Source organism: Mercenaria mercenaria, chromosome 6 (genome assembly GCF_021730395.1).
Source record: "Mercenaria mercenaria strain notata chromosome 6, MADL_Memer_1, whole genome shotgun sequence".
Taxonomy (NCBI): domain Eukaryota; kingdom Metazoa; phylum Mollusca; class Bivalvia; order Venerida; family Veneridae; genus Mercenaria; species Mercenaria mercenaria.
In genome coordinates this window covers 22,557,082-22,571,883 of record NC_069366.1, presented here as the reverse complement: position 1 = coordinate 22,571,883, position 14,802 = coordinate 22,557,082, and the positions used below count along the sequence as shown (strand labels likewise).

Here is a 14,802-nt window from a genome sequence, read left to right as displayed (position 1 = left end):
ATAATGTTCATCATGTTCCTCAATATAATGACAATAATGTAAGTAATCATTTGCAAATATTTAGAGAATGTTCCCAGAGCTTCTCTGAAATTTTAAAATGTCGCGTGTTTCCTATTGGTGTGGGATTTGGAATGACGGTCATTATCTCTGTATAGTTATACCATGATAAATCTTTTACTTTCTGTGGCCAGAAAAAGCAGTTGGCGGTTCGTCTACCCACTTGGTGCATGCATAATATTTCAACTTCTGTCTCATCTATGTCCTGGACATAGCCAGGATATGGTTTGCCATTAAACTGAACTATAACATATTTGTTCAAACAATCTACTTCATACTCTACTTTATTGTCAGCTTTTTCTTTACTTTCTGTATCATTCTTTTTATAAACAACTTTGTCATTCTCCGTTTCCTTATCAGCAGCTTGGTTTTTTAGCTCATCTGATTTTTTGAAAAAAAAATGATGAGTTATTGTCATCACTTTAGCGGTTGTCGGCGTCGGCGTTGCCTGGTTAAGTTTTATGTTTAGGTCAGCTTTTCTCCTGAACTATCAAAGCTATTGCTTTGAAACTTGGAATACTTGTTCACCATCATAAGCTGACCCTGTATAGCAAGAAACATAACTCCATCTTGCTTTTTGCAAGATTTATGGCCCCTTTTGTACTTAGAAAATATCAGATTTCTTGGTTAAGTTTTATGTTTAGGTCAACTTTTCTCCCAAACTGTCAAAGCTATTGCTTTGAAACTTGGAATACTTGTTCACCATCATAAGCTGACCCTGTACAGCAAGAAACATAACTCCATCTTGCTTTTTGCAAGATTTATTGCCCCTTTTGGACTTAGAAAATCAGTTTTCTTGGTTAAGTTTTATGTTTAGGTCAGCTTTTATCCTAAACTATCAAAGCTATTGCTTTAAAACTTGCAACACTTGTTCACCATCATAAGTTGACCCTGTACAGCAAGAAACATAACTCCATCCTGCTTTTTGCAAGATTTATGGCCCCTTTTGGACTTAGAAAATATCAGATTTCTTGGTTAAGTTTTATGTTTAGGTCAACTTTTTCTCTTAAACTATCAAAGCTATTGCTTTGAAACTTGCAACACTTGTTCACCATCATAAGCTGACCCTGTACAGCAAGCAGCGTAACTCCATCCTGATTTTTGCAATAATTATTGCCCCTTTTGGACTTAGAAAATCATTTTCTTGGTTGAGTATTATGTTTAAGTCAACTTTTCTCATAAACTATCAAAGCTATTGCTTTAAAACTTGCAACAGTTTTTCACCATCATAAGTGGACACTGTACATCAAGAAACATAACTCTATCCTGCTTTTTGCAAGAATGATGGCCCTTTTTAGACTTAGAAAATCATGGGTAGGACAATATTTCTATTACACAAAAAAAATCAGATGAGCGTCAGCACCCGCAAGGCGGTGCTCTTGTTTCCATACTTACGTTATTGATTCCACTCATATCATTTACAATCATATTACTATCACCACCCTCGTTCATATTTCCAACAATTTTAAGCTCATCCTTAACCCTATTGTGTTTATCCTTCTTCCTCACATCATTGATTCTATCTTCTGGGCCCTTGTCCTTAACACTGTCACATTGACTTTTCTTAGCAGCTCTTTCGTCACCGTCCATAGACTTATCTAATTGTTCACCTTTATCCTTCATGTCTCTACGTAGTTCTTCTTCAACCTCATGTTAGCGGTACTATCGTCTTGCTGGCTCATACTGGGTGCACTTTTACCTAGATCCTTAACTTCCTCATACATCTGACCTTGATCTTTTTCACTATCGATACCTTTGTCTTGACCCTTCGTGTCGGCATCACGCTCGTTTTCTGTTTTCAAAGAGTCATAGCTCTGATTGTCAGTGTTCATAGTCTCTGTGTGTTGGTCTTTCACATGTTCAGTGTCACATTTTGTAATCCCTTTCTCAGATCTCCTTTTGCCTGGCAGAAGAGCAACAAAATGGTTTGGTACCCAATGTTCGTAGGAAATGTCGTCTCTTGTGTTTGTCCATAATATATGTACTGGACGCGATTCAAGTTGTGTACGTGGCATTATAAGTCTGTTTAAATCATTTCGCACAGTTGCGTTTCCTTTGTTTGGATAAACTGAATATATTGGACAGTTGAGAACACTGGCCAGGGCAAATATCTGCCAGATCCCCATAAAGGAATTGTTTTCTGTTATTGATAGTACTTCCTTTCTGTATATTTCTCGAATGGTATTTCCACTAAGTGACATCCCAGGAATGTAGTACTCTGAGTACTGCGCATACTGTGATTTCAAAGATTTGATAGTGCCAGTGCATTCAGAAGTTAACCCTTTCTGCAGAAATGCATTGTCTAAGTACACATCCTCATGCATGGCCAATTCTTTCACTATTCTTGCCCGCATTTCTTCACTTCTTCCAGGTGTGAGAAAAGCGAAAACGCTCCCGCAAGATGGTAAGCAATTCCCATCTGCACTGACCTTTACTGGAAACATCTCATCAACGTTATTTGGGACTTTTACATCATTTGGTATATCTTTTATGGCATCATAGTCAATATCAAGGCGATCTTTTGGCAAATTTATTTCATCTACTTTAACATGTATTGCTATTTCTGGAAGTTTCTGCACATGTTTTCTCAACTCATCAAATGATCGACATGTTTCCCAGTCTATCAACAGATCTTCATAATCAATTGAAAGTGGTCGTTTTCTCTTTGCCCTTTTATTTGATGGTTCATGTTTTGTTCTCTTTCTGTTGCCAGTCACATGTCTTGTCTGTGTTTTCATGTTCACATTTGGATGAGACAATATCTTAACAAATTTAGTTGCTTCCTTATCATTTCCTGGCACGGCTTCATTTTCATGTATCTTTTCAGTGTCTGTTTTATTTAATTTTACTTCATTGTTGTTTTCATCTTTAAATTCTTTGGTGACACCGTTTTGACCTGTCGTTTCTAAAATTGTTGCTAATTCAAATTCGTGCCCTTCGTGCTCATTTGTTACACCACATTTACAACTCAAGTGTCTATATTTAATCTTTCCGTCTTTAATCTCGCATATCACCTGATGGAGATTCAGAGTGCCGGGTACTGCCTTCAAGGCAATTTTATCTAATTCTCTTTTCATTTCACTAATGCTTTCCTCAGACACTAAATACATTTTCACACTTGACTCCTTCGCAATTGCATCACAAAACGTCTCAGCAGATGTAATATTTCGTCCATATTTAATTGCATTATCAGCTTGTCTTTTAATAGCACCTCCAATAGCATCTGGAACACCTTTGCCATGGCCGGCTTCAAAGAATGACCAGGTAATATTCTGAAAGCCATATTCCCTCCCCTTTAATGCAGCAAGATAAAAGTTTCCCTTCTGTCTATATTGCGTAACAGGTCCATCACTGAAAATTTCTATGTCAGATATGTTTGGGTTCTTCTTCTTCATATCTATTAAGACGGGCCTTAAATGCCCCCAGACACCCTCAGGGCCATGCACCAACGAGTCACTAACTGTGCAGAATGTTTCTGTGGAATGGTTTTTAGCTCGACTATTCATAGAATAGTAGAGCTATTGGACTCGCCCATGCGTCGGCGTCCGCGTCCCGATTTGGTTAAGTTTTTGTATGTAAGCTGGTATCTCAGCAACCACTTGTGGGAATGGATTGAAACTTCACACACTTATTCACTGTGATAAACTGACTTACATTGCACAGGTTCCATAACTCTATTTTGCTTTTTTACAAAATTATGCCCCTTTTTTGACTTAGAAATTTTTGGTTAAGGTTTTGTATGTAAGCTGGTATCTCAGCAACCACTTGTGGGAATGGATTGAAACTTCACACACTTATTCACTGTGATAAACTGACATACATTGCACAGGTTCCATAACTCTATTTTGCTTTTTTACAAAATTATGCCCATTTTTCGACTTAGACATTTTTGGTTAAGGTTTTGTATGTAAGCTGGTATCTCAGTGCTCACTAATTGGAATGGATTGAAACTTCACACACTTGTTCACTGTCATGATCTGACATACACAAAGCAGGTTCCATAACTCTGTTTTGCTTTTTTACAAAATTATGCCCCTTTTTTCGACTTAGAATTTTTTGGTTAAGGTTTTGTATGTAAGCTGGTATCTCAGTACCCACTAATGGGAATGGATTGAAACTTCACACACTTGTCCACTGTCATGAGCTGATAAGCACTATGCAGGTTCCATAACCCTATTTTGCTTTTTTTAAATTATGCCCCTTTTTCGACTTTCGTATTCATTCAGTCGACAAGGCTGTTGAATAGTCGAGCGTTGCTGTCCTCCGACAGCTCTTGTTCATGTAAGTAACACCTGTTTGTAGGCTTATTTGTTTTTTTGACGCACCAAAATGAACACTTTGTATCTCTTCACTATATCCGCAAACATAGTTCTCTGAAAAATCAATACGCATAATGCACTCATTTTCACTAAGTGTTTTTCTTCTCATACTGTAATAGTCATATTGTGTATTGGTTCGATATATGTGTTTTTGGTATCTTTTAAGCTGATCACTAAACCTATCAAATAGTTGATCAACCTTTCCTTCTTTACATTCTTTCACTGTCACATAGACAGGCTTCTCTATCATAGTTTTTGCTTTCTTTATTTTACGCACGTCTCTCTTTGTAGTCCATTCGAACCATGTTACATCTATGTCCAAAACAGCTTTGTTCACTTCAACGCTTTTATTTTTGCAGACACTGCATTCACCATACATACATGTTTTCTTATTGATATTACACACTGCCTCCTCTACATACGAATTTAAATCAACTGATTTAGTAGCCTTTGCCCTTGTTAATGCTTCTGCTAGCAGTTCTGTATTATTGCATGTTTTACGCAAGCATGTGTTTCGATCACTCTGCCTTGGAAAAACAACATAGAACGGTCTAAGTCTACAAAACACGGAGTAACTAACGTTCGTCTTTCCCTCGGATAAGAACTTTTTGTGCAAGGTTTTCAGGTTCAATAGCAACACCCTTCTTTGTTTTCTAATCTTTTTGTGTGTTTTTGTTTGTTTCTTTCCAGTGATTAATCTCGAGTTATCATTCCGTGTATAGAATGCATGCACCTTTTCAGACACTCGTTTTGTTAAAGAGTTATATCCGGTTTTGCTCCGTTTTCTTCGAAGGTTTTGTCCAATCAGTTTATATGTTTCACTCTTGATACGATATTTCTTCAGTGTTTGGTTACATAAAATTGTGGCAAACTCTGTCTTTTCTCTCTTTCGTTTCTCCTTATATTTCTGCCTGAGTGCCTCTATTAGGACTTGGTAACTAAACAAAGATTTCTTTACTTCCTTTGGTGCAAGGTTACGCAACAATTTTCGAGTTCGTCTTCTGGGTGTATCTTGTTGTTTCTTTTCGTCTTCTGACTGTTTGCGGGCTAGTCTCTTTTTGTACATTTCGACTTTTTTCTTTAATTTCTCTATCTCAAGTTCCATCTTCTTTTTTTCTCTGTATAATTTTGCTTCTTCTCTTCGTGACTTCTTTTTGTGTTGTTTCTTCTGTCTGCTACTAGGATTTTCATGCTCTGGTGTCGAGGGAGGTGTATTCAAAGTTTTAAGCGTTTCCATGTTCTTTTTCTGTCGCAACCTGTCCTTTCGCTTTTGTGTTCTCCATCGCTTCCTGATGGCTCTTTTGTCTCTGTCTGATAACTGTTCAACTGGTTTGACCTTTCCACTTTTACAGTCATTTCGATACCTCTCTCTGCCTTTCTGCAGATATATTTGTCGTCTTTCTGGATCAGCATCTCGACGTTCCCGAAACCGTCTTTGGCGCTCGGCATTTGACATTCCCATTATCTGAAATGTTAGATTATTGTTAAGTAGTAACACAACATTGTCCTTCCAGTAACATATTCTTGGATACAAATAATTATTTAACAGTGTTGTCTCTATTTGTTTGTAATTATTTGTATAAATTTCACATTGAATTCGAACTGCATAAATTATACATGTATGATGACCAAAATAAACGATTCTTGAATTGTATAACTAATATGTAATTTTAAAACTCCTTCCAGTAACATACTGGTAATGTCTTTCTGCTTACAAAAATATTACAGGTTTGGGTAGTATTGTAAAACAAATATTGATACGCATAAATACAACAGTAATGAGAATTTTAAACTACATTTATTTCACCTTCACCAATTTTAGCAAGTAAATAAGAAATTGGAGCACAATTCTTTACAGCAATGATTTAAAGTCGTTTCAGTTACAGGAATAGATGATCTGGTATTCTACCTGTTTTTAGAATGAATTATTCTGCTTATACATGTACAAATGAGTTGGACGGACATCAAGCTAGGGCTATGAAATAATGCATTTTCAGTCCCATACTTAATAGCAAAAAAACATGCTAAATTAAGTTAGCAAAGTACTTGCAGTAACGTTTTATAATCCTTCCAATAACGGGGTTTATCAAAAGGGTATCCTATGGATTTGATCTTTCATTTCTTGACTGATAAATGTTAAAAAGTATGGCGTATGAAAACAGTTTAAACACTGGTTTTATATATTTTTCACTACCATGCTGTAACAACCGACACATCAGGAATATTTGAAAAATCATCCTTGCAGTAACGCTTTCGGTCATTACAATAACACAAACTATCTTTAATGTCATAAGTTCAGAAAAAATGATCATTTATTTCAATTATTCTCATAAATAATGACATATAAGGTGGACATAAACTGAGATTTGTGTTATTTATTTGAAATAAATGTATTGCATAGTCAAAACCAAGCAAATGTCCTATCAATAACAAAAATCATCCTTCCAATAACAATATTGGTAGTTACTGCAGGGACCGTTATTGGAAGGAGTCACGCAGGGGTTTATGGGTAAAAACATAAAAATGGCATAGGGTATCACATGTACCAAACCTTATTTTTAACAAGGCTAAGTACCCCTTACCTAAGCAGCTTGAGAATTCTGCTTGCATCATATGATAATCTTGCAGTTGATATAACATAAAGGACAAAATAAAATATCACGCACTCACTTACTTACCAATATTTTCTTGTAATTCTAAATTTCCTTTTGTTGACACACAGTAAACACCTACGCCGCCATTTTGAACTAAATGTACCTCCTTTTAAAGAGTCCAAAGATAAAAATTACAGCAAAGGATTCTTTACATGTCGCTTATGTTATTTAAAGGACAATTAAGTGTCAAAAGTTAGGGACAAAGTTTCTGCAGAGAATTAGTTGTCTGAAAATGAAAAAATTGATATTAGCTGTTATTAATACAACTAAAGAAACATTATAGATTACATCATTGATAAAATTACATCATAGTATTGCCTTAACTATTAGTTATAAATGTCAAAAATTAAGATTTCTATGTAGGGACAGTAAATTCTGCAATTTCAAGGGGCTTACTGCAACCATATTTCTTTTATTTAACTAAACTATGCAATGCATATTTTCGTATATAAGTAGCTCCTTATCCAATTTATAACAAACAACTCCGTTTTCTTTAGTAATAACTTTATTTTCTGAGAAAAATTAAAAGGACAGCTTTGTGTGCCAAATTTGATATTGACTCGTGCGTCAAATTGCAATGTACTGTGTCAGTGCATGCGTGGGGTACATTCATCACCTTCAGTGATAGCTCAAGTTTCATCTGTCAGAATAAAGCTGGTAAAATGAACATGTTTTTGCATTGTAATAAACACAAGGTGAAACATTTTTTGATCTTTTACCAAATAAAAGGATATCCTTCCTTAAAAATGTGTGTGTGTTTGTACAAAGTAGATAACAAAGAGCATCAGTGACTAATTTTTTTATGTATTTATTTTTTTACAGAGCCAAACAATGAGAGTCCATTGAATGCACAGGCAGCTGAACAGTGGAACAATCAGACAGAATATAAGAAAATCGTTGTGGAAAAATATAACAAACATGCTGCAGCGGCCAACAAATAATTTGATGATACGCTATATTACTGATTGCTAAAAAATAACCTCATGTGAGATGAAATGTTGAGACAATCTGGTGACACAGTGTCATTAAAAAGATCAGTCTTCAGGTTATTCATTGATATACAGTACCAATGGGTTGAATGATATTTTTCTGTATTAGACCACACAAGATTGTTTTTAACTTAACACCTTTTAATTTGAAAACATCCTTCTGTTGAATTTATAAGTAACAGCTGGAGTCTGGCTTATGCAAGGGAAATTTTTAACTGTTATATTTGATTAATGCAGTAGAAATTTGGAACTTCTAAATATATATTTGAAAGTTATCTGGTGTGCAGGAAATCTTGAGGTGTGAGGGATTGGAATATAATTAATTTTGTGTGTAGGCATGAATTAAGGAAGTACAGGAAATAATGCCAGTTATCTGCCCTTGACACCATAGTCTATGTTGTACCGGTGCACTTTCAAATAGAGCATTTTACCTGTGTGTAAAGTGAATGATTTATTTTCTTTAAATGGAAATATATTATCAGTTTGAAAGTTACTTTGTCACAGTATATGTAATACAGAATTTTGCACAACCCACACCAGTTACAAGGTGTCATATTTTTGTGTATTCTTTGTTTGAACATGTACACTTCCTCTTTTCTATTCTTACTAAACTTTCTTGACTAATATTCTTTGACTTCCGATTGCTTAGTTTTCAGTTTGTGCAATCATTTAAAAGGGATACTAGACCCAAATTTCATGAATATTTACATGCACTACGTTTTCTTTAGAATTCTAACACAACCCGATTTGTTTTCCTATTCAAGGTACTGACCTTGGCTAAAAATAATCTTTCTTTCAAATTGAAGTTTGGTCATATTACGAACATTAGAATATGAGTTTTTGTTTCATAATTTAAATATTTTAAAAATTCCAAAATCAAGAAAAAAAGATGACCTCATCGCGAATGGAACCCCGGACCGCTGCGGCAATAAAGACATTACCAATAGCACTATAGCAGAATTAGTGAATTATGACATCAAAATATAGATATTTATAATTAAGACAGCTTACCTGGAGTAAAGCATTACAAACGCTTTTCGATTTTCATCGTAAAAGGTAGTAAAAACAGCAAATTTTCATGTGTTTCCGTTACATATAGTTTGTCGGTAATTAAGTTTTAAAGTCTTCTTAAGAAATATAGCATTTCCAGATATCTAAAAATATTCTAAAAATTGTCTAACGATCTAGAGGCCAGTCCCTTTAAAAAAAGAAGGATGAAAACTGTGTTATTATTCAACAATTCATTTTTCTGATGTCATAATTATTATGTCTTAGCGTTAGAAGGCATAGCGGCGCGCTGGAAAAGAAATCAACAGAAATCAGGCAAATATTTGATAGATATCCACAAGGACGTACATAATAATCCTTGATAACATGTTTAAACCGAAATAATATATCTCAGTGATTTGCACTGTCGTTTAGATTGCATATTATTATATCACTCGGGCTGTGCCTTCATGATATAATTCCTTCGCATCTAAACTCCAAACAGTAATTTTATTCCATGACAAATCACTGTTTGGGATATATTATTTCTAAAAGGAAAAAAAGTGTTCATTTCCTTATAAAAACATTGGTTCAGTAATATAAAGGATGGCCCATTATAGTATAAGTTTGAAATTGAATGAACACAACTATGTTGTTTTTTTTTCTCTTGGATTTAAAGATGTTTTTATAAAAAAAAAATTCAGGAACTGTATTTTTATTGAAAGGCGAATTAAAATGTGGGTATATGTTTTTGGCTGTTCCATTTAGATGTTCAAACGATTATTATCATGACATGTAAATTTGATTTTCCGATACCCATGGAAAGTAAACTATTTATTTTGTACCAAGCTATATTATATGTGTTTAGATGGTTTTAACCATAGCGGGACTTCATCCATTTCTAGCACAATTTACTGATTTGCAAGAAATTTCAATGTGGATTTTACCAGTCTAAACACACAGAATTTTGAAGTGTAACACTACATACAGAATTGAATTATATATTTGATAAAAGTTTAATACCTCTGATTTGGATTTTTCTGCATTTGAAATAAATAGTTAATTCCAAAGATAAAATATTTTAGTAAAAAAGGATATTGGATATCTTTAAGACAGCAAATTTTTAAATGGAATTTCGCCTAAATGTTAAATGTATGAACAAAAGATCTGAAAATGTCGGCATTCATTACTAACACGTTAATGATTCAGCATATTGAGACAGTGTAACATCATAGTCATTTACAGTAATGGGTCTTGATTTTCAGCCTCGTGTTAAATACTTTCCTTGTGATCTTGTAAATTGTCCTTGTATATAAACTGCTGTGTCCAGTGTTTTTAATGTCTTTCATAACATTTTATAAAGTCAGATACTTTGATCAATATGAATAGTTTGGCACTTATGTTCAGCTTTCAATACTGCACTGTGTCAGGATTTTGTATATTTGCAGATTTCACAGAAGAAATGATCGTAAATCTGCTTTAATACCAAATAATTTTCAACTTTCACCTTGCATACATCAAGTAAAAAATATTTTGGCATGTGTAAAATGAAGTTGCATTTTCTCTAAGTGCTTGAAAATGTAAATCTGTCCATACATTTTGTTCATAAAATGAAGACTAGTCAGTTGCAGTTCAAGTGCTATTGAAAATATTTTTTGTTGTTGCCATTTTAGTGTTTCCTGTAAAATGGGGTGTGTTAGATTTTGGGGCTATTTAAATTTGACGTTGTATGATGTCTTGAAAATCTTCTGTTGAATCCTTCAGTACCAGTAATAATATTCTTTTGCCAACAAACAGTGAAGAGGGTTGCAGGAATAATTCTGTTCCAAACTGAAAAGTTGTCATTGCATTTTAGTGCCATTCTTCACTTTTCTACTTTTTCAAATCACCCCTTACTTCTATTGTCACATGTTGTTCATTCTTTTATCTTTGTGATTTTGTATATAGTCATAATTGTATTGAAACTCCTGTAAATGTGATCTGTGTATTTTATATTATGATACCAAGCTCAATAAATATTGAACTATTTTAATTCGAGTTTGTATTATTGTTGCTAGGGTGGAGATATTTTCATAGAACAACAAGATTTGTGTCTTATATATTAAGCAGTTATTCAAGAAAAGAAAAATGTCTTACAGAAATGCATTGGGGTAGGCAGAAGAATCCAAGATGGCCAAAAATGTTGGCTGCTTTTGATACACAGATGTTTTTAGAAGTATTCTGAAAATGTTAGTGACAAAATTGTTCCAGTTCAAGAAAATTTAATGTAATCAGGTAGAGTATAAGGGTGCACTTAATCCTCTCACTATAAAACCTGCTGTTACAGCAATGTGATGTCTGCCTTATGTTTCAGAGATCCTAGGTTTGAATAGAGCGGGTGTGGGTATTTCCGAACAGTTAAGCAATAATGTTGAATGTTCGGAAATACCCACTTATATTGCCATTTAAAAACAACTTGTTTATAGAGTGATTTCAGCTGATTTAGCGTGTATAATTCCGAACATATACAGATATTGTCAGTATAGTGTACTGAGGATATTACCTATTGGACGTTTATTTCCGAACAGAGCGGGTAATTCCGAACAACAGAGGGGCTAATTCCGAACAGTTCCAACCTCTTAAGAACAGAACGTTTGTTTGTTTACAATGATAAACACAGACATTCTTTACAGTAGTATACTTGCATTTTTAACAAAGAAACTTTATAAAACGAAACATATAACTGGAATTTTCAGACCATCTGTATCTAAACCTAAATTTGCAGAAGCACAGAACAACATCTGTGACAACTTTCTACATGATTAATGTCCGAAACATTGAATATGGTATTAACACCCTTATACATGATGCAGTTTGCAGTGTTAAAAATGTCTTAGAATCTGTGTTTAAATTAACAGTATTTGCATTCAAACAGAAGTTTGTCTGTATAGCCCAATAATTCATCTGCCACACATTTAGGGTGAAATCTGTATCCACAATTGGTGCATGTAGGGTTTTTCACATGCATAGCAGTAACATGGACCTTGTCTTGCAGGGTTGTCTTGGCACCCAAAATTTGCTTGCAACTCTTGACAAGCTCATGCTATTGCTACATGAGTCGCCGCCTCCTCTACCAGAGTCGGATCATATTGCACATGTTTGAAACGAGCCAATATGAATGAAAGGAAGTTGAACTCATTTTTCAAAGTAGTAGATTTATTTATTTGTTACTGTATCTTTTTTATATATATATGAGCCGTGCCATGGGAAAACCAACATAGTGGGTTTGCGACCAGCATGGATCCAGACCAGCCTGCGCATCCGCGCAGTCTGGTCAGGATCCATGCTGTTCGCTAACGGTTTCTCTTATTGCAGTAGGCTTTAAAAGCGAACAGCATGGAGCCTGACCAGACTGCGCGGATGCGCAGGCTGGTCTGGATCCATGCTGGTCGCAAACCCACTATGTTGGTTTTCTCATGGCACGGCTCATATATTTATTTATCTACTTTTTATTTATTTATAATCTAACTCTAGTTATTTGCTTCAAATATATTATAAGTCTTTATATATACTTATTTGGATAAACTGTTCCTCATACATTGATTGTTTGGAATTAGCCACACATTAATTAACAAGTGTGTCTAATTCCGAACGGCTTCTTTGATCTTTCAACGTTTTTCATAATGAGAAATGCAGTTAACTCCCTTCCCACGTGACACTTGTGATGTAAGAATTCCATCAAAATATTGTCAGCGGTAAAAATCAATACTTTTAGATCCTTACATACTACTTGCATCAAAACACGAAAACCGATAAGAACGACATGCATGCAAGCGGTCGTATAAATTCTTGTCTGTTATTTTGAAAAGGTGCGCGACAAAACTTTGCATTCATTGCAATATGATATGGAATTCGTTGTTATCCTGTATGTGACGCCGTGGATTAGATTGGTGCCTTTCAAGAATACAAAAATGTCATTGGAAAAATGTGTTCGGAATTACCCCCCTGTTCGGGATTACCCACACCCGCTCTATCTGCAGTCCATTTCAAAATAGATTTGAAAGATACTGGGCAGTTCAACAGTTCTGTATTTTAAGTGAACAGTATATTAGGCCATTTTTAGCAATCTAGGTCAATGTTGAATGTAAAATGAAATGCACCTAAATGAAAAATATCCAAGCATTGTCCAAGAAGGGTTCAATTTCCATGATCACTGAATTTCCCTTTTATATAAAGTATTGAATGCTCCTAACTACTGGCATATAAAATGTAGTAAAAATATTGTAAACGAGCCATGCCATGAGAAAACCAACGTGGGTTTGCGACCGCGCAGTCTGGTCAGGATCCATGCTGTTTGCTATCAGTTTCTCCAATTCCAATAGGCTTTAAAAGCGAACAGCATGGATCCTGACCAGACTGCGCAGGCTGGTCTGGATCCATCTGGTCACAAACCCACTATGTTGGTTTTCCCATGGCGTGGCTCAAATACTTTTACTTCCAAGAAATATATGGACATGATTGCCATTTACCTTGAAAAGTCAGGGAAAAATGATCTTTTTTCAAGGTCAGTGAATTGTTTGGGAAATCTTGATAATGATTAGTGAAAAATGAAATTTTAGAAAAGTCGGGGGGAAAAATGAAATCCTGGGTCGATGTTTAAAATGTTCAGTGGCACTGGCATTATTTCCAAACACATTTTAGTGTAATTGTGTATAAACAATTTAAATGTGTTTGAATCCATTTCTTTTTTTATGTTAACTTTGGAATTTTGATGACAAAGGCTTTGCAACCCTTGCCTCCAAAATAGACAATTATATCTGAAACAAAATAAATATAAAAGGGTGGATTGGACGGCTGTTAGCATTTTCACAACTAAGTGGCAACCCTGATGGGCATTAACACGCATTTGAAAGCTTTTAACTTGAAAAATTAGGAACAGTCTTAAAAGTACAAGAGCCAAGTATGACTTCATTAAAAACAACAAGCTCTAATTTTCCCTAATATTTAATGTAAAACAACAACAATACACAATAGTTTTACTATTATACTTTCAACCTGATTGACCTTATGCCAAGCATTTAACTAGAAATACATTCAGCATGCCCACAGGCAGAATGTCGAGCCCGCCAGCACATTTGGCCTCTAAGTGTGACCTTAGATCTAGGGACCTGGTTCTTGCGCATGACACTCCGTCTCATAATGGTGAATATTCATGCCAAAATACATCAAAATCCCACCGTGCATGAAGAAGAAATGCTCCTGATAAACTTCAATGTGACCTTGACCTTTGAGATAGGAACATGGGGTTTGCACATGACACTCCTCATTGAGGTAAACATTCATGCCAAATATAAAAAAGATTGGTTCATGCATGTCAAAGTTATGGTCTGGACAAACTTCAATTTGACCTTGACCTTTGAGATAGGAACATGGGGGTTTGTGCATGACACTCCTCATTTGAGGTTAACATTCATGCCAAATATAAACAAGATTAGTCCATGCATGTCAAAGTTATGGTCCGGACAAAATCACACGCATGCACATACACCAGCCCGCCAAAAGTGACGACTATATCGAGCTCACCGCAAGCGGGCTCGACAACAAACATGTCTCATTGTATTTGTGAGACAACAGTCAATTTTAAAAGATCCCAACATGAAAGAATTTTTGGACTGAATTAATCCTTTTTCTAGAGTATGGATTATGTAGGGATAATGCATTTTTGTGTTATAAGATCTGCAGAATTCCCAGGAATTGGTTGGTGCCCGAGCTTGGTTGGGTGAGGGTACCAACATATCTCGAGAGATTATGATGATG

At 35.0% G+C, this 14,802-nt stretch overlaps 2 protein-coding genes across 2 annotated transcripts in view; one reads left to right on the top strand and one right to left on the bottom strand.

The window, feature by feature from the left end:
• Window positions 1-11,038, top strand: part of LOC123549424 (ubiquitin-conjugating enzyme E2 C-like) — a 35,145-nt gene extending 24,107 nt beyond the window's left edge. The window contains exon 5 of the mRNA XM_045337521.2: window positions 7,853-11,038. Within this exon, the coding sequence (XP_045193456.1) occupies window positions 7,853-7,971 (119 nt within the window). The 3' untranslated portion in view covers window positions 7,972-11,038. The remainder of the gene's footprint in view (window positions 1-7,852) is intronic.
• On the bottom strand, window positions 3,842-7,254 carry LOC128557639 (uncharacterized). Its single transcript, XM_053545385.1, has 2 exons — window positions 7,055-7,254; window positions 3,842-5,841 (listed from the first exon to the last, which is right to left on the bottom strand). Exon 2 carries the CDS (start codon window positions 5,836-5,838, stop codon window positions 4,276-4,278), a length of 1,563 nt encoding a protein of 520 aa, XP_053401360.1. The 5' UTR covers window positions 5,839-5,841; window positions 7,055-7,254; the 3' UTR covers window positions 3,842-4,275.
• Window positions 11,039-14,802: the final 3,764 nt, after the last annotated feature.

Excerpts from the sequence above, each read along its gene's own strand:
- LOC128557639 (XM_053545385.1), bottom strand. The coding sequence starts at position 5,838 with ATGGGAATGTCAAATGCCGAGCGCCAAAGACGGTTTCGGGAACGTCGA.